Raw genomic sequence first — 15,110 nt, forward strand, 5'->3', positions numbered from 1 at the left:
CGTGGTCATTTCAGCTGGGTTTAAAACAAAATATTCTTTAAAATTATGATCTACGGTTTAAAGATATTTAATTAAGAACGAGAAGAAATTTAAGACAGAAAAACACACAATCAGTACAATATTTTGCTGTACTTATTATTAGAAAGGTTTTAGGAATATAATAGAAATTGAACATTAAAACGGAAGAGGACGATTTCCAAATGAAGGGAATTGAAAAACGAGTCACTGATCATACAGTAAAAGGTTATGGGTAGGCCTATATCATGCCCAAGGAAATATTTTCGGAATAGAGATAGAGATTCACACTGTTGTCTATTACCTTTTTTATGACACAAAATAGCAAATAAATTGGATAAAAACAACTAGATAATAATATGTACTAGGCATATTATAAAATCTATAGAGACTTCACATCATCGAATAACATATCCTAATGTATAAAACTAGATATATATCAGCAAAGGAATATCATTGGCAGCATATGGTATGTATCCTACTAATAAACTAAACTACATTCGATGTAGAGAAATGCTATAATTATGTGTACATTTTCGATGGGGAAGAAAAAATCGGCACATGTAAATGTACAATAGCCAACGCAAAGAGAACTTCTAAAACGAGTAGTAGGCCTAGTCAGCAGCGCGTTACGGGTTTCAATTAATGTTACTTCGACCAAAACCAAACATCGTCATAGTATGTACATTTACAAAGCAAACAAAGCAACAAAAATGATTACTGTCGCCCCTCCTCATAGACAAATTCAACAAAAAAACATAACACGTAGAAACTAAAATTAATAATGTACTAGGCATATTATAAAATCTATAGATACTTCACATCATCGATATCCTAATGTTTACAGTTAGATATAAAACTATCAGCAATTGAAGCATCTGGTCATTCTCATGTCTACATTTGGCCTATATAACCACGCTTAGACATCAATTATACTTAATATTCATTTAAAAAAACTGAAGATGAGGGCGAAAGGCATTTTTATCCTGTGCTTATACTTTCTGTGCATTAAATCAGGTAGGCATATAGTTTTACTATTATTCTCTTTGCAAATGGATTTTTCCATTATAAGTTATATTAGTATCATTTAAATTGAGTGTCTACTTATAACAAATTTTCAAGGCTTTTAGTGAACTTACCCACATTTGGCAGTACGGAATGGTCCTCGGAACCGAAAACCTCCAAGGATCAATCTTTTTTTATTTACACAATTTTAAAATGTTATATCATTGGTGAAAGTTTATCAAACTGTATAAATGAATTTTTTTTAAGTAGTTTATATCGGCTGTTGCTTTTACGGATTTTTTCGAGAGCTTTTTCCTTAATCGACACCGAAGTGTTTAAGGTGATGTTGCCGAACTTTCGACAGCATAACGAAATTAAAATAAACTTTAGTTTGATAAAAAATATATTTGTGCATACATAACAAATTGTAAAACGTTCGGCGTATTTCAAAATGTAAAAATGACATTATTTTTTTAAAAAACATTAGAAAATAACAAACATGAGATAACTAAAGATGTTATGATTAAATGTTATTATATTAATGTATGAATAAAAGTGGTGTTTATACGCCGACCGACAACCTCAGTAATCCAACGACAAAGCGTCTTGGCACGTCGTCTTCTGACCCTAATTATACAGTATGCTGTACATGCACTGTATAATGTTGGGTAACGCCAATATACTGTAGGCCTACATTACATTTTACTTACATATGTGAGTAAATGCATGCTGTTGTGCAGGGTTTTGACTATGATGATTGGATAGAGCCACATCCAATTTATCAATTTAGAGACATTTTACAGCAGGAATGAAAGCGTTTAGAATTCGAGGAATTCAGGTAAATGTTTCAAATTGATTTGGGTAAATTGTGTCTATGTTAATCGTGTTTTGTTATTTTAGTTAAAGCTGATATAAGAACAGATTTCCAATATGGTTATGATGGTTGGAGTCAAGATTATGGTGATAATTATGACTGGTCACGCAGGTCTGGTTCTACGTCAACATCTTACACTGGACCATCAAACGGTCATTCGGGATACTCTTGTAAGTTAACAAGCTTATTATGAAGTATGGTTTTGTTTCTTTACTGGACATAAACCATAATGCATGACCATTCAAACCTTGTTGGACATTAGTCTAGTGTACCTAGTTCTGGCCGACTCTCCTAGTTTAAATTCCATAAAGTAGGCCTATACAGTAAATAAAGTGTTTACTCTTACTGAAAAACAAAATATTTAATGGAGAAAAAGTGATTTATTAAAAAAATTGTTGATATGTACTAACTATATAAATGTATTTAAATCCAATGAATACTATATGAACGATTCTACTACAAATACTAGAAAGTATTGTATGTATATATTAAGAATGTAATAATTATATGACAATAAAAGTGGGACGAGCCAACGAAAGACAAAAAATAATGTAATACCCCTTTCACACTAAACGCAAAACTCCGGAGACACTCCGGAGTTTTGGTGTGAAAGGGGTATAATACATAGTTATATTTAAATGATACAGTATGTCGTGTTGTGCGGAATTACGATAAAATATAAAGAGAATCGGGTACTACTTTTAGTAGTACCGTGCTGGATCCACACTCAACAATTTCCCATAGAATGCATAAACATTTTAACATTTACATTTATTTCATCGTCGTAGATGACTATTATGTCTATATTGATGCTTCAAACCAATATTACGGAGGATCATCTCGTCTAAGAAGTCCATTGCTATCACAAGTACAAGACCAAACTTTAGAATTTTACTATAATATGTATGGATCCCATGTTTACTGGCTTAAGGTTTACAGAAGATCAAATTCGGGTGACCAGCTGCTATGGTCAGAGTATGGTAATCAAGGAAGTTATTGGCGTCACGCTGAAGTGCCATTTAAATATTCTGGCAATGGAAACAACTACATCATATTCGAAGCAACATCGAGAGGTTATTATTATGGTTATTATTATGGTGATATTGCAATTGACGATATTTTTATTCGTGATACTGGTATGTATTTTTGCTACTAAACTCTTTACTCTAGATCCAATAAGTATCGCTCTTATACAAAAGAGTTTTGTAACGGAGTTGTCACACAATAAACCATTTATAAACAATATCTTAAACAGTAACATACTTTCTATTCCCCTCACCTCCGCTCCTTAAATCTTAGTATTCCTGTTATTACGGATGGCTGTCTATAAAACTAAGATAGACCCTGGTTATTCTTTTGCAGAGATCACACCAGGAGGATTTATTTGCGGTAACGAATCTCAAGTGCTCACCTCTCCCGGATACCCAAACGGTTATGACAATAACCAGTCCATAAGCTGGTCGTTTCGCACTCATCCTGGTCGTATTCTTGCCGTTGATTTCAACACATTCGATGTAGAGAAATTCTACGATTATGTGTACATTTTCGATGGCGAAGAAAAAATTGGCACTTACACTGGTTCCCGTCTACCACCAGTAACGGTTTCTTCAAATAATACAATAACTATTGTTTTTGAAACCGACAAAAGTACAGCATCTAAAGGGTTTGAAGCTGAAATATTTGTCTACCCAGAAGCTCCAGGTAAACATTGCGAATCTCCAGTCGTCCTTCTTATTTGGAAAGTTCGAAGCAAAAGAGCTATACAAATTAAGTTACTTCGTGGCTTCCATATTCTTAGGATGTCTATCTTTTATAAAGTGCGACAATCTAAATGTACCGTACTGCACCATAGTCAACGCAAAGAGAACTTCTCAAACAAGTAGTAGTAAGCAGCCCGTTGCGAGTTTCAATTAATGTTACGACCAAAACCAAGCCTCGTCATAGTATGTACAAAGCAAACAATGCAACTAAACAATCATTTGGTTTAGGAACGACATACAGACTCTGCCGCATTTGATCATACACATACACAAACAAGGCCATATACATGGCTGCAGTCGCGTGCTCAAATTTGAGTTAGTGTTTACCGACCAACCAACCGACCGACCGACCGACCGACCAACCGAACGCTCGACCAACCGACCGACCGACATAGTGAGCTGTAGAGTCGCGTTGCATGCGACTAAAAATACACAAATTGTACATACACATACAGCAGACAAAGTCCAGGGAATAACCCTGCTCTAAAATGTTTTGTTTGAATGAAAATTGATCAAACAATTTATTTTTTGTTAGATGGTATCTGTGCCAACTTTGATGATGGATGGTGTGGTTGGTACGACACCAGCAGTAGCAGCCGATGGACGCACTCGTCCTCGAGAACCTCGAACTGGGGAAACAGATATCGTTACCAAGGTTAACAAGTTTCTGTCATGTTTTTATTTAATGTAACTGAACAGGAAAAACTAAAATGTAATCGATTTACGTGACCAGTTCAGCACGGCCGGTAAGTGTTGTATATCGTAGACTAACTGGGTAACTGCTCATCTACCTGCAGTTAGGAAAGAGTATTATTTCACTCTTTCCGGATTCGACCAACCAAGTAATTGGTGCTGGGTATACCGGGTAGGTTTACAGACTGAGCAGCTAAATTGGCGACTGCTGACTGATCTATGACAAATTGACTTTTCCTGACCGATTACTGGCAACTTGAGAACTTGTTGACTGCTCTGTCAGGTAACCTGGTGACCATCGACAGATTGGTAACTTTGCGTCGGACGATCGACCGAGTAACTTGTCGTGTCTAAACGAACAGTTGTTGTTGATTAATTGGTGATTTTTTTTTATTACAGACGATCATTTTATATATGTAGAATCGACGTCTTCTGGTTCGAGATATGGATACCTTAACAGTCCAACAATACCCAGTACATGGAACGAGACGTGCCTACGACTATACTACTATATGGGTGGGCATTCAAGTCAATATATACGTCTTTACCACTATTATTATAATTATTACTCATCTTCAACATTATTAACGATTTACGACAATAACACGCCTACATGGAAGTATACCAGTATAACATTTACTAACTATGAGGATTCGTACATCCAGCTATATGGAAGAGCATACTCTTACAAAATGATAGCAGTTGATGATATTTATATAAGTGAAGGGCCGTGTTCGGATACTGAAGGTAGAATTATGCATATTATTAAAAACAATATCGAATTATCAATCTACGGACAAGTCCGTCTTTTTGTGGTGGTGTAAAGTAAAGTAATCTCCAATTTTAGGACCTTTTCTTGCCATAAATCCCTTAAAATATTTCTTACTGATTTTGACAATCCACACCGACTAACCTCACGACATTAGTACAGTATGTATTATATAATTTAATGTCCATCCAAATTTTTCCGCTAAAGCTCTGTTTCTACTATCAAACTTTATGTGATGTGCGGGAGTGCCCGTACAATGACACGATTACGTCATATCACTACCATATTTGGACATTTTTTTGTAGACAGAGCTTTAATCGGTATCACAAACACCTATTCTAATTATGATTAATGTATTATTCTCTAATAGTAATACCGCCCAGTACTACACCAGAAACAGATTATGAAGAGAAAACTGGTAAGTTATTATTATAATAATGATAATAACAGGATAGTAACAGTCATTTTTGCCAATGATTTGCAGATTCAAAACATAGTCTAAAAGGCCTAATGAAGCATGTACAACACATTATGTATAAAATGAGGCGTAGCGCTCTTAAGTTACGCACGTTCGACTGCGCCGTTCAGTTCTGTATACAATTTTCCATTGCTTAATAAAGCTGCGCCTTTTCGTGAATGAAGCTATACTCTGATGTTTCTCTCCTTTGTACAGATGTAGTATGCAGTGACTCGTACATGACAGTGTACTTGGACGCTTCGCTTGATAACAGTGAGAACGCACGTTTCCTGGACACCACATGTCGAGCTAAAGGATACGTGTATCGTAACGGCATTAAGTATATCTATCTTTACACACGATATGACCAGTGTCAAACATCAATGACGGTAAATATAAATAACTTATTCACGTGTAATCTTTTACCATGTGTTATTGTGAAAGATGTATAATTCCAAGAACATATTTCTAATTTACGCCCTTGCGAATAACTTGTATAGTGTATCAACTAAATGGGTCTTTTTTTCCTTAAGTCGACCCTAAATACAACAACCTACCACAACGAAGTCATCATAGCCGAAAACAGTACAATGATTACAAGAGAAGACGTCATTCACATTAACGTTAAGTGCGAGCTTGAAAATAACGGCCGGTCTTCAGTTGATTTCAAAACAGAGGACGAGACACTAGTTTCACACAAACGAGGATATGACAACTTCACGTTTCATATGGAGCTTTATACCGACGAAAGTTACTCTACACTCTATCCTCGCCAGCAGTATCCCATAGAGTATGATCTCGGTAGCAAGTTATACGCTGGTGCAAGCGTGCAGACGTTCAGCAATGATATAATCGTGTTTCTTGACACTTGCTACGCGACACCTAATCCTGACCCGGATGCTGAACCGAAACATGAACTGATCAAAAACAGGTATAGCTTTAGTTTCTCTTCAATAAAAGATCACATAAAACAACTCATAATGTTGTTCAAGGCTGCAAAAAAATAACCAGTTCTAAAAGACAAAAAACATCTTAGGAGAAAAAAGGCATATCACTTGCTGACACACCAGCGTCTTCTGACGGACTCCAAAATGGAGGGGTGTCCAATCCTTCATATCCTGCATGATCTATTAGGCGTAACAGTATTTCTTTGCAGTGTACAGTATAGCCTGTATCCTTGATCCGCATTAATGTCCACGCTGCTCTTCCAATTGATCTTCTGCCCTGGATCGGTCACCAGCTCTGACACTGCTCTTCCTTCGCAGTGCCCAACACAAACTTTCTCTTTGTAATCGTTATTGATATACTCTGTAGTCAGGACTTTTTTATAACAAAAAAACTGTTTACAAAATTTACGAAAATAAGAAAACAAAATACAAAGAAGCGAACTACTGTACCAAACCACCAACACAAAAGTACAATACATTAACGTCCTAGTGGGTCTAATAAACATTTTTTTCCTAACCAAACCCATCAATACAAACTAGAACAAACTAAGTTGCTGCAGTATACATTTAAAAAATGCATACAGGGTAAAATGATACATTTAAACAAATCACATTAGTTTTGATGTGGAAAGTACAAAACAACGACAATCATGTAAGTTCGTACATTTACACATCTCTGGCTTGTTACATAGCATGAAGCATTACCGGTTTTTCCAGTATTCACAGTGCACTGTTGCACAATGAGTAAGGATCTTTCCCTACTACTTATGCCCGTTTATACATACGTCATGTATAAATTACTCACGCATAACGGAGTGTAACCAGCGCCATCACACCATTATTGTGGATTTATTTTTTTTGCATGCATATCACTTACCTCATTCCCTAACAATGACAGAATGCGCAACAGAAAATACACCTTACAATTTTTCTTTTACTTTTTCGTCTAGCTGCGGCGTAGACGAAACTGTTAGTTTTGCTGGTCAAGTTTCTAAAAACACCGCACGCGTTTTCTTTTCCTTTAACACCTTTGTGTTTAACAACGATTTATCTACGGTAAGAATTGTCTTAAGCTCTGTCTACACTATCAAACTTTTAACACAAAAAATATGATGTGCCCATATATGGACATGATGATGTCATAGTACTTCCATATTTGAGCATATAACTACCATATTTGGGCACATCACATTTTTTTTGTCAAACTAGTTTATAAGTGTAGACAGAGCTTTATTTTGTAAACCAATAACATCATTTACTTTAGAGGAAGATTGTAGAAAGCCCAGAAGATAATTTCTTTTTCAGGAAATATTACTTCAATTTTTTTTATTGTTTCGACAAAATCCAATCGATGATTTCTAAATGTTTATTGTTTTGTCAGGTGTTTATTCATTGCGATTTGTCAATGTGCAACAATACTGATTGGAGGTGTCATAGAGACTGTAACCAACGACAACGACGTGACGTCACTATGCCCAAAAAATTGTCCAATAGTGTACCGGTAGTTGTTGGACCAGTGATAATGAAAAGAGCCGACGAGGGCCAGAAAGTGAATCTGGATACAAAAGGTACAGTATTTGTGGTTGACTGAAGAAAAGTAATCACAATTACAAAAAAAGAATTAATTAAAAATCATATTAGATTAGAATGGTTTCAGAAAACAGTGAACATTCCTGGAAAAGTGAAATGTTTATAAGAGTGAAATGTTTATGAGAAGAGTGAAATGTTTATGAGAAGAGTGAAATGTTTATGAGAAGAGTAAAATGTTTATAAGAGTAAAATGTTTATGAGAAGAGTAAAATGTTTATAAGAGTGAAATGTTTATGAGAAGAGTAAAATGTTTATAAGAGTAAAATGTTTATAAGAGTGAAATGTTTATGAGAAGACCGACATTAATTCTTTTCAATAAGTTTTTCATTAATTTAAATTATTGCCACTTCTATTTTGATTTATGGCAGCGCATTGAGAGCTTGCTTATATGCGCTATATAAGAATGAACTATTATTATTAATCGGAAGAGTACAATTTTTGGAAGCGGGAAAGTTCAGGGAAAATGTAATTTCACTCTTTCCTGGTTTAATTTAAATTTTAAATTTTAAATTCAATTTACTATTTGATTTCCAGACAATAAGATATACACACTTTATCAACTATCCTTTCTTTCAGAGCCAACGTCAAGAACAACATTTCCAGCGTTTTCAGCTCTACTGTTTATAGTTAGTCTGGTGGTTCTAGTTGCAGGGATTGGCCAATGGATCACTGCTAAAATTAGCACCAGAAATCCATACCAACGACTTGAACATAACGAAATATAGATCACGCTTATGAGCGAGCAAATCTTTAAAAATTTAACAATTTTAATTGTTTCTTTTGTTTTTTGTTAGTACAGTAGTAAGCAACAATGTCTAGTACATGTATACTTTAATTATCACGTACATACAGTGTAATTTTAATCTGGAAATGAGTTGACAGTTTAACAAAAACCATTTTTAAAGTTAATTATAAACGTGAACTTGTTTCCATCAAACTGAATGTGAAAATAAACGAATAAAGGAATAATATAGTAATTATGTAATGTGTTGTATTTTAGTTTCACGGGTTTGATTGTGTGTTTGTTGAATGGTTTAATTATCGCCTATTTACTTCAAATAAAATTTACTGCAGATGTGCATACTTCTCAACATTTATTTAAACTATAACAGCATTACGGAAGAACATTTTGGATCAAAGGTCTAACTTATGCAACAAGAGTCTTAATCAAGGTTTTATTCATTCTAACAAATATAACATTCTTTCTAAAAACACGGACAAACACAAACGATACAAACACAAAACTCTTACAATTCGGGTATGTTTTCGACAAAGACCAACCAAGCGTAAATGATGATGATGATGATGACGAGCGATTTGATTTGCCGGAACGGAACCGCGCCGCAATTTAACAGGTGTGAAATCATATATAACCGAAGGAAGTCTGAAAGTCACAGTGACTTTAACCGTATTGCCTGCTATTATTGCCAATCGATCGCGTGAAAACAAAAAGACTTGCGTTCAATTTGATTTGCCGGCGCCGGAACGGAACCTAGCCGCAACAGGTGTGAAATACCCTTTAGTGCGACACCCTGTCCTTGTATGTAGGGGACACTGAATTTTAACAAGATAATAATGTAAGCAATATATTCTATGATGCATCGTACCATCGTACAATACATTATACAACATTTTTATAAAGCAATACTAATTCTAACTAATGTAGATACTCACAATTTCCACTGCCAAAAACTGCTTAACGACGAGTTCCATACACGTTCAGATGTGAGCCTTGCCGAGAGTTTCAATCCGCGATACTAAGCGCTCACACCAGTCCTTCGGTTTGTAACTGAACTAACAATACGAGCATCATGGTTCTACCAATATTTTAAAAGGCCAGACTTATACAGTTAGGTGCGTGAAATGCACACTGCGTTCCACTTGCTAGATAGCCTACCCCGCGCAATTAGCTGGGGGAAGTCATGACTCGACATACCACGCTAGACGTGCCTTCTTCCCAGCTGGAAAGCGATTTCGCATCCATATGCAAATGTTACCGCTGCAGCGATACGTTGTCAGTGGCCCTATTATTAGCGCCCTAGAGAGGGCACGCTACCAGACTATAGTTTTGTAGGTGATTGCAGTATCTTGAAAAACTGGAGCATCTTCAATAACCGGAGTATCTTCAGAAATTTCACTTATTTCCAGAGCTACTTAATAATAATAATTTTCAAATGTTTTAATAGTACTGTAATGATATTGAAATGGTGTTCGATAGACATTGTATAACACTAGGCACTACAATTAATATGGTTCCCCCTAAAGCCAAAATGTAAAAATAATGAGGAACTCACTCAAATTTGCCGGCGCTCATGTATGGAACGATCTACCGTAAGAAGTTAAAAAATCATCTACTTATTTAAATTTAAAATAAAATTATTTAAAAAAAACGTCAAGGTAAATCTTCACTATTTCAACATTTTGTTGTTTTTGAATAATTGTATTTAGGGATTCATTTTATAAATTGACTTTATAAATTATTTTTATTGCCACTGTGACCATCCATGGTTAGGTCAATTATATTCTATTCTTTTTGCCTTTTGTTCTTTCCCATCCTCCTCTTTCAGTGAAGATACTGGAAAAATAAAATGCCTGGAGAAAGTACAGTACCATCAAATGAAAATGAACCTGAATGAATTTGTTTGTTATTAAAATACCTTTACCTAACTTTTGAAAAATTTAGGCAAAGGGTGAATTCCACCAGGTGTTGAATACCACTCAAAATAAACCGTATCACTCCGTCAAATATAGACTTCCGTGTTCATTATCATTATTAGTGTTAAATAATAAATAATGTATCTGATGTAAAATAATTAACAGGTTGTTATTCTCATAAGATAACATGATATGGTTGACAGGTATGCGTGACTTAATTTTATCAACAAATTCGAATCTGTCACGAAATATTCCAAACCAACAACCTTTAACATATAAATTGAGGAGGCATAGCACATCTCATTAATGTTTTCTGTGTCTTTAAAATTGTGTTTACAGCATGACAGCGGAAAAGTTGTATAGCCGGTTTCTTTGCCTTTACTCTGTTTACTTTGGAATAGGTAAGCTATAGTTTATTATTAAGTACCGGTATATTAATGTAAACTCAAAGTTTAGAACGCAGTAAACTCAACGTTTAGAACGCAGTAAACTCAACGTTTAAAACGAAGTAAACTCAACTTTTAGAATGCAGTAAACTCAACGTTTAAAACGCAGTAAACTCAAAGTTTAGAACGCAGTAAACTCAACGTTTAGAACGCAGTAAACTCAACGTTTAAAACTCAGTAAACTCAACGTTTAAAACGAAGTAAACTTAACTTTTAGAATGCAGTAAACTCAACGTTTAGAACGCAGTACACTCAACGTTTAAAACTCAGTAAACTCAACGTTTAGAACGCAGTAAACTCAACGTTTAGAACGCAGTAAACTTAACATTTAGAGCGCAGTGAACTCAACGTTTAGAACGCAGTAAACTCAACGTTTAGAACTTAGTAAACTCAACGTTTAGAACGCAGCAAACTCAACGTATAGAACGCAATAAACTCAACGTTTAGAACGCAGTAAACTCAATGTTTAGAACGCAGTAAACTCAACGTTTAAAACGCAGTAAACTCAAAGTTTAGAACGCAGTAAACTCAACGTTTAGAACGCAGTAAACTCAACGTTTAGAACGCAGTAAACTCAACGTTTAGAACGCAGTAAACTCAACGTTTAAAACGCAGTAAACTCAAAGTTTAGAACGCAGTAAACTCAACGTTTAGAACGCAGTAAACTCAACGTTTAAAACGCAGTACACTCAAAGTTTAGAACGCAGTAAACTCACTGTTTAGAACGCAGTAAACTCAACGTTTAGAACGCAGTAAACTCATACGAACTGTATGTTCACAATAATAATATTGTAATGATCTTCATATGTATTAGGTCTCATAGTTTTTTCTTTTAAATTTGATTTTTTCAATTTTCTAACGATGTTGTTGAAGTGCTCTTCTGTTTGTATGTATAGTTACTGCTGGCATACAAACAGATTTCCAGTCTGGATTTGATGGCTGGCATCAAGACGACGTTTATACTGATGACTTCGACTGGTCACGACTAAATGGTTCTACGTCATCTATAGACACAGGACCAACAAATGGTCATTCAGGATATGGAGGTAAGTTACCGTAGTAGTGCTAACAAGGTTTAAAGCTTAAACCATTGGTAACCGGGGAAGCCTAACTCCGAAAAAGTAGGCCTATAGTGTACGGATTACAAATTAGTTTGCAAAAGTGAAACTTGATATTTACTTTGATGCAACGCAATAGGCAAAACGCAAGCGAATTGACCAATCACAACCAACAGTATGATCCATCTCCTTCAAAATTACTTGCGACGCGCTGACGTCCTTATGTTGTATCCAATTAATTTGTTTGGATAGGGATTACTAATTCGTTTCTAAATATTATTTTGTTTTTACAGTATTTATTACTGTAGTACAAAGATTTACAAAATATACCAAAAGTTGTTGGCCTCTCTTTCAAATGAAATTTATTTTACATTTTACTTTATTCATTTCTAAATATGAAGAGGATTATTATGTTTATATCGAAACATCATCTCCAATAAGTAATGGGATGTCGGCTCGCCTAATAAGTCCATCGCTAACACAAGACAAAAATCAAACCTTATCATTTTACTACCACATGTATGGAGATACAATGGGAACACTCAACGTTTACAGAACATCAAACGTGGGTGACGAACTGTTATGGTCAAGAAATGGTAACCAAGGAAACTCGTGGCTGTATTCTGGATTAGTACAGTTCTCACACAATGGTTATGGAGACAACTATATCGTATTCAAAGGCATTGCAGGAAGTTCATATACTGGTGATATTGCAATTGACGATATTGACATTAGTGGTAAGCACAGGTGTTAAAATGTATGTTTATATTATGTAATAACTGCTGTAGTAGAACCCGTTAAAGCCTGTTTTCCTGTCGACGTTATTCGATGCTATCGTTAACAATAATCGGCGATCTTATACGTAAACATTGAAATGTTAACGATTTACAGGAAAGGGTACTCGCTATCGTTATCATTTCAACTTGATCGTTTTCAAACGATCGTCGTTGAACTGTTAACGATCAACGACAATCGCCGATTATTGTTAACGATAACGTCGACAGGAAAACAGGCTTAAGGCGACACCTTCGGGACACTCACAATTGGCGCAATCGTTTATTGAGGGCGTCCCATGGATAAGATTGAGCAGTAGAGTTGAAACTATATTGCCCATCAATCGTTTCGCGTGGAATTTTCCCTTTTATAAAGGGTGTACTAAACCTACTACTAAAATAATGATGATTGAAGCTGTAGTTTGAGACTGAACACATTTTTACAAAAATCCAGTTTTACTGAAATAAACACCTAAATACGATACTGCATTTGGTTGTCTTTTACACAAAAAGAATCGATTAACTTGAATACTTTGGACGCGACTCAATAGTTCACTATGTCGGTCGGTCGGTCTGTCGGTCTGTTTGTCTGTCGGTCTGTCTGTCTGTCGGTCCGGTATCACTATGCGTTTTATCGCTTTTCTGTACTTTTTGAACTGTTTTGATGTACAGTACATTACTTTTTGAAAGTTCATTTTTTTCTGAGAGCACGCGACTTATGGCTGTTGGCCTTGTTTTAAATACTAACAATAAAATACAATAATAATAATTCATCTATAGTCTCATTTTCTCATGTATAGAAATCCGTTAAAGCTACAATAGCAACACTATTTTAAAAATAAACACAAACACATTCATGCTAAAAAGTGGCCCAAATTGAAAGTTGACTTCGCTTTTAAACTAAGTGTAATTTAATAAATAAAATTAAATTAACGGAATGTCTTTATGCTAAATTTTTTCTCTTCAAATTCGAATTTTTCAATTTTCGAAGAAAGAAAAAAGAACAATTATTTTCGTTTTGTTTATAGCTCTTACAGATGATGGTCCGTTTACTACAGAAAGTCATATATCCACAGGTAATTTGTTATTGAAAAATCACGTATTGTTTGTACTGTAATTTACTAATTAAATATAGTCTCTCATGTTTTTGGTTCCAACAGCTGATCTTCTTTAGCTATTCTACAAATAAAGCCCAACTCAGACAGCGTCGTACGACGAGGCCCGACGAAACGTCTTGACTCGTCGGTGTTGTCTGGTGAGACGAGTCGTCCGAGATTATAATATTCGGGCGTAGTTTTAGGTCGTCGGGAGAACATTAAACATATTTAACTTTCTCGTCGTACGACGCTGTTTGAGTTGGCCTATATATGTGCCCCACTCTATACTTTTAATCTCAATAATCTCCTTCTTAATACCATATTTTCTTATGAAATCATGCACTGATACCCTGACCTATTGCGTTTTGCTGTTATAACTAAATTATTACAGTATTTAAATTACAAACATAGATATGTCGTTGACTACAATGTTGGAATATACAGATTTACCTATGACACAACCAAATATGGAAACTACGGCGGGTAAGTTTTAACCAAACTATGAAGCTATGTCAAGATAATAACATAAACACTCAATACCTAGTAAAGAATAATTATATTAACATAAAATGTGTTTTTTCTCGATAGCTTATTTGCAACTACACACTGAACAATTTCTTTGTGGTGATGAAAACCAAGTTATATCATCGCCTGGATACCCAAACCAATATGGAAACAACCAAGACATCAACTGGACATTTACTACTCACGTTGGAAGTTTGCTGTCTGTTGAATTCTACGATTTCTATCTTGAGCACAGCTACGATTATGTGACTATTTACAGTGACGGAGAAATGATTGGTAGATTCAGTGGTTCCAATACGCCACCAAAAACAATATCTACCAATAACACAATAACGGTTGTTTTCAGTACAGATAGTAGTGTGACAAGGAAAGGATTTCAGGCTAAGGTATCTGTGTACCCTAAAGGTCAAGGTAGAGTTGATTATTACTGTATAATAATAATGAAT

General features: G+C 35.1%; 1 protein-coding gene across 1 annotated transcript; it reads left to right on the forward strand.

The window, feature by feature from the left end:
- Nucleotides 1–7,411: 7,411 nt before the first annotated feature.
- On the forward strand, nt 7,412–8,863 carry LOC144852989 (zona pellucida-like domain-containing protein 1). Its single transcript, XM_078711043.1, has 3 exons — nt 7,412–7,576; nt 7,902–8,088; nt 8,687–8,863. Exons 1-3 carry the CDS (start codon nt 7,412–7,414, stop codon nt 8,833–8,835), a joined length of 501 nt encoding a protein of 166 aa, XP_078567169.1. The 3' UTR covers nt 8,836–8,863.
- Nucleotides 8,864–15,110: the final 6,247 nt, after the last annotated feature.

Source organism: Antedon bifida, chromosome 9 (assembly GCF_963402885.1).
Source record: "Antedon bifida chromosome 9, ecAntBifi1.1, whole genome shotgun sequence".
Taxonomy (NCBI): Eukaryota; Metazoa; Echinodermata; class Crinoidea; order Comatulida; family Antedonidae; genus Antedon; species Antedon bifida.

What these genes read in the sequence shown, in the direction of transcription:
- LOC144852989 (XM_078711043.1), top strand. Translation starts at nt 7,412, where the DNA reads ATGACAGAATGCGCAACAGAAAATACACCTTACAATTTTTCTTTTACT. An exon ending in TTAACAACGATTTATCTACG is followed by an intron (nt 7,577 to 7,901) that starts GTAAGAATTGTC and finishes TTGTTTTGTCAG; the next exon opens with GTGTTTATTCATTGCGATTT. An exon ending in AGTGAATCTGGATACAAAAG is followed by an intron (nt 8,089 to 8,686) that starts GTACAGTATTTG and finishes CCTTTCTTTCAG; the next exon opens with AGCCAACGTCAAGAACAACA.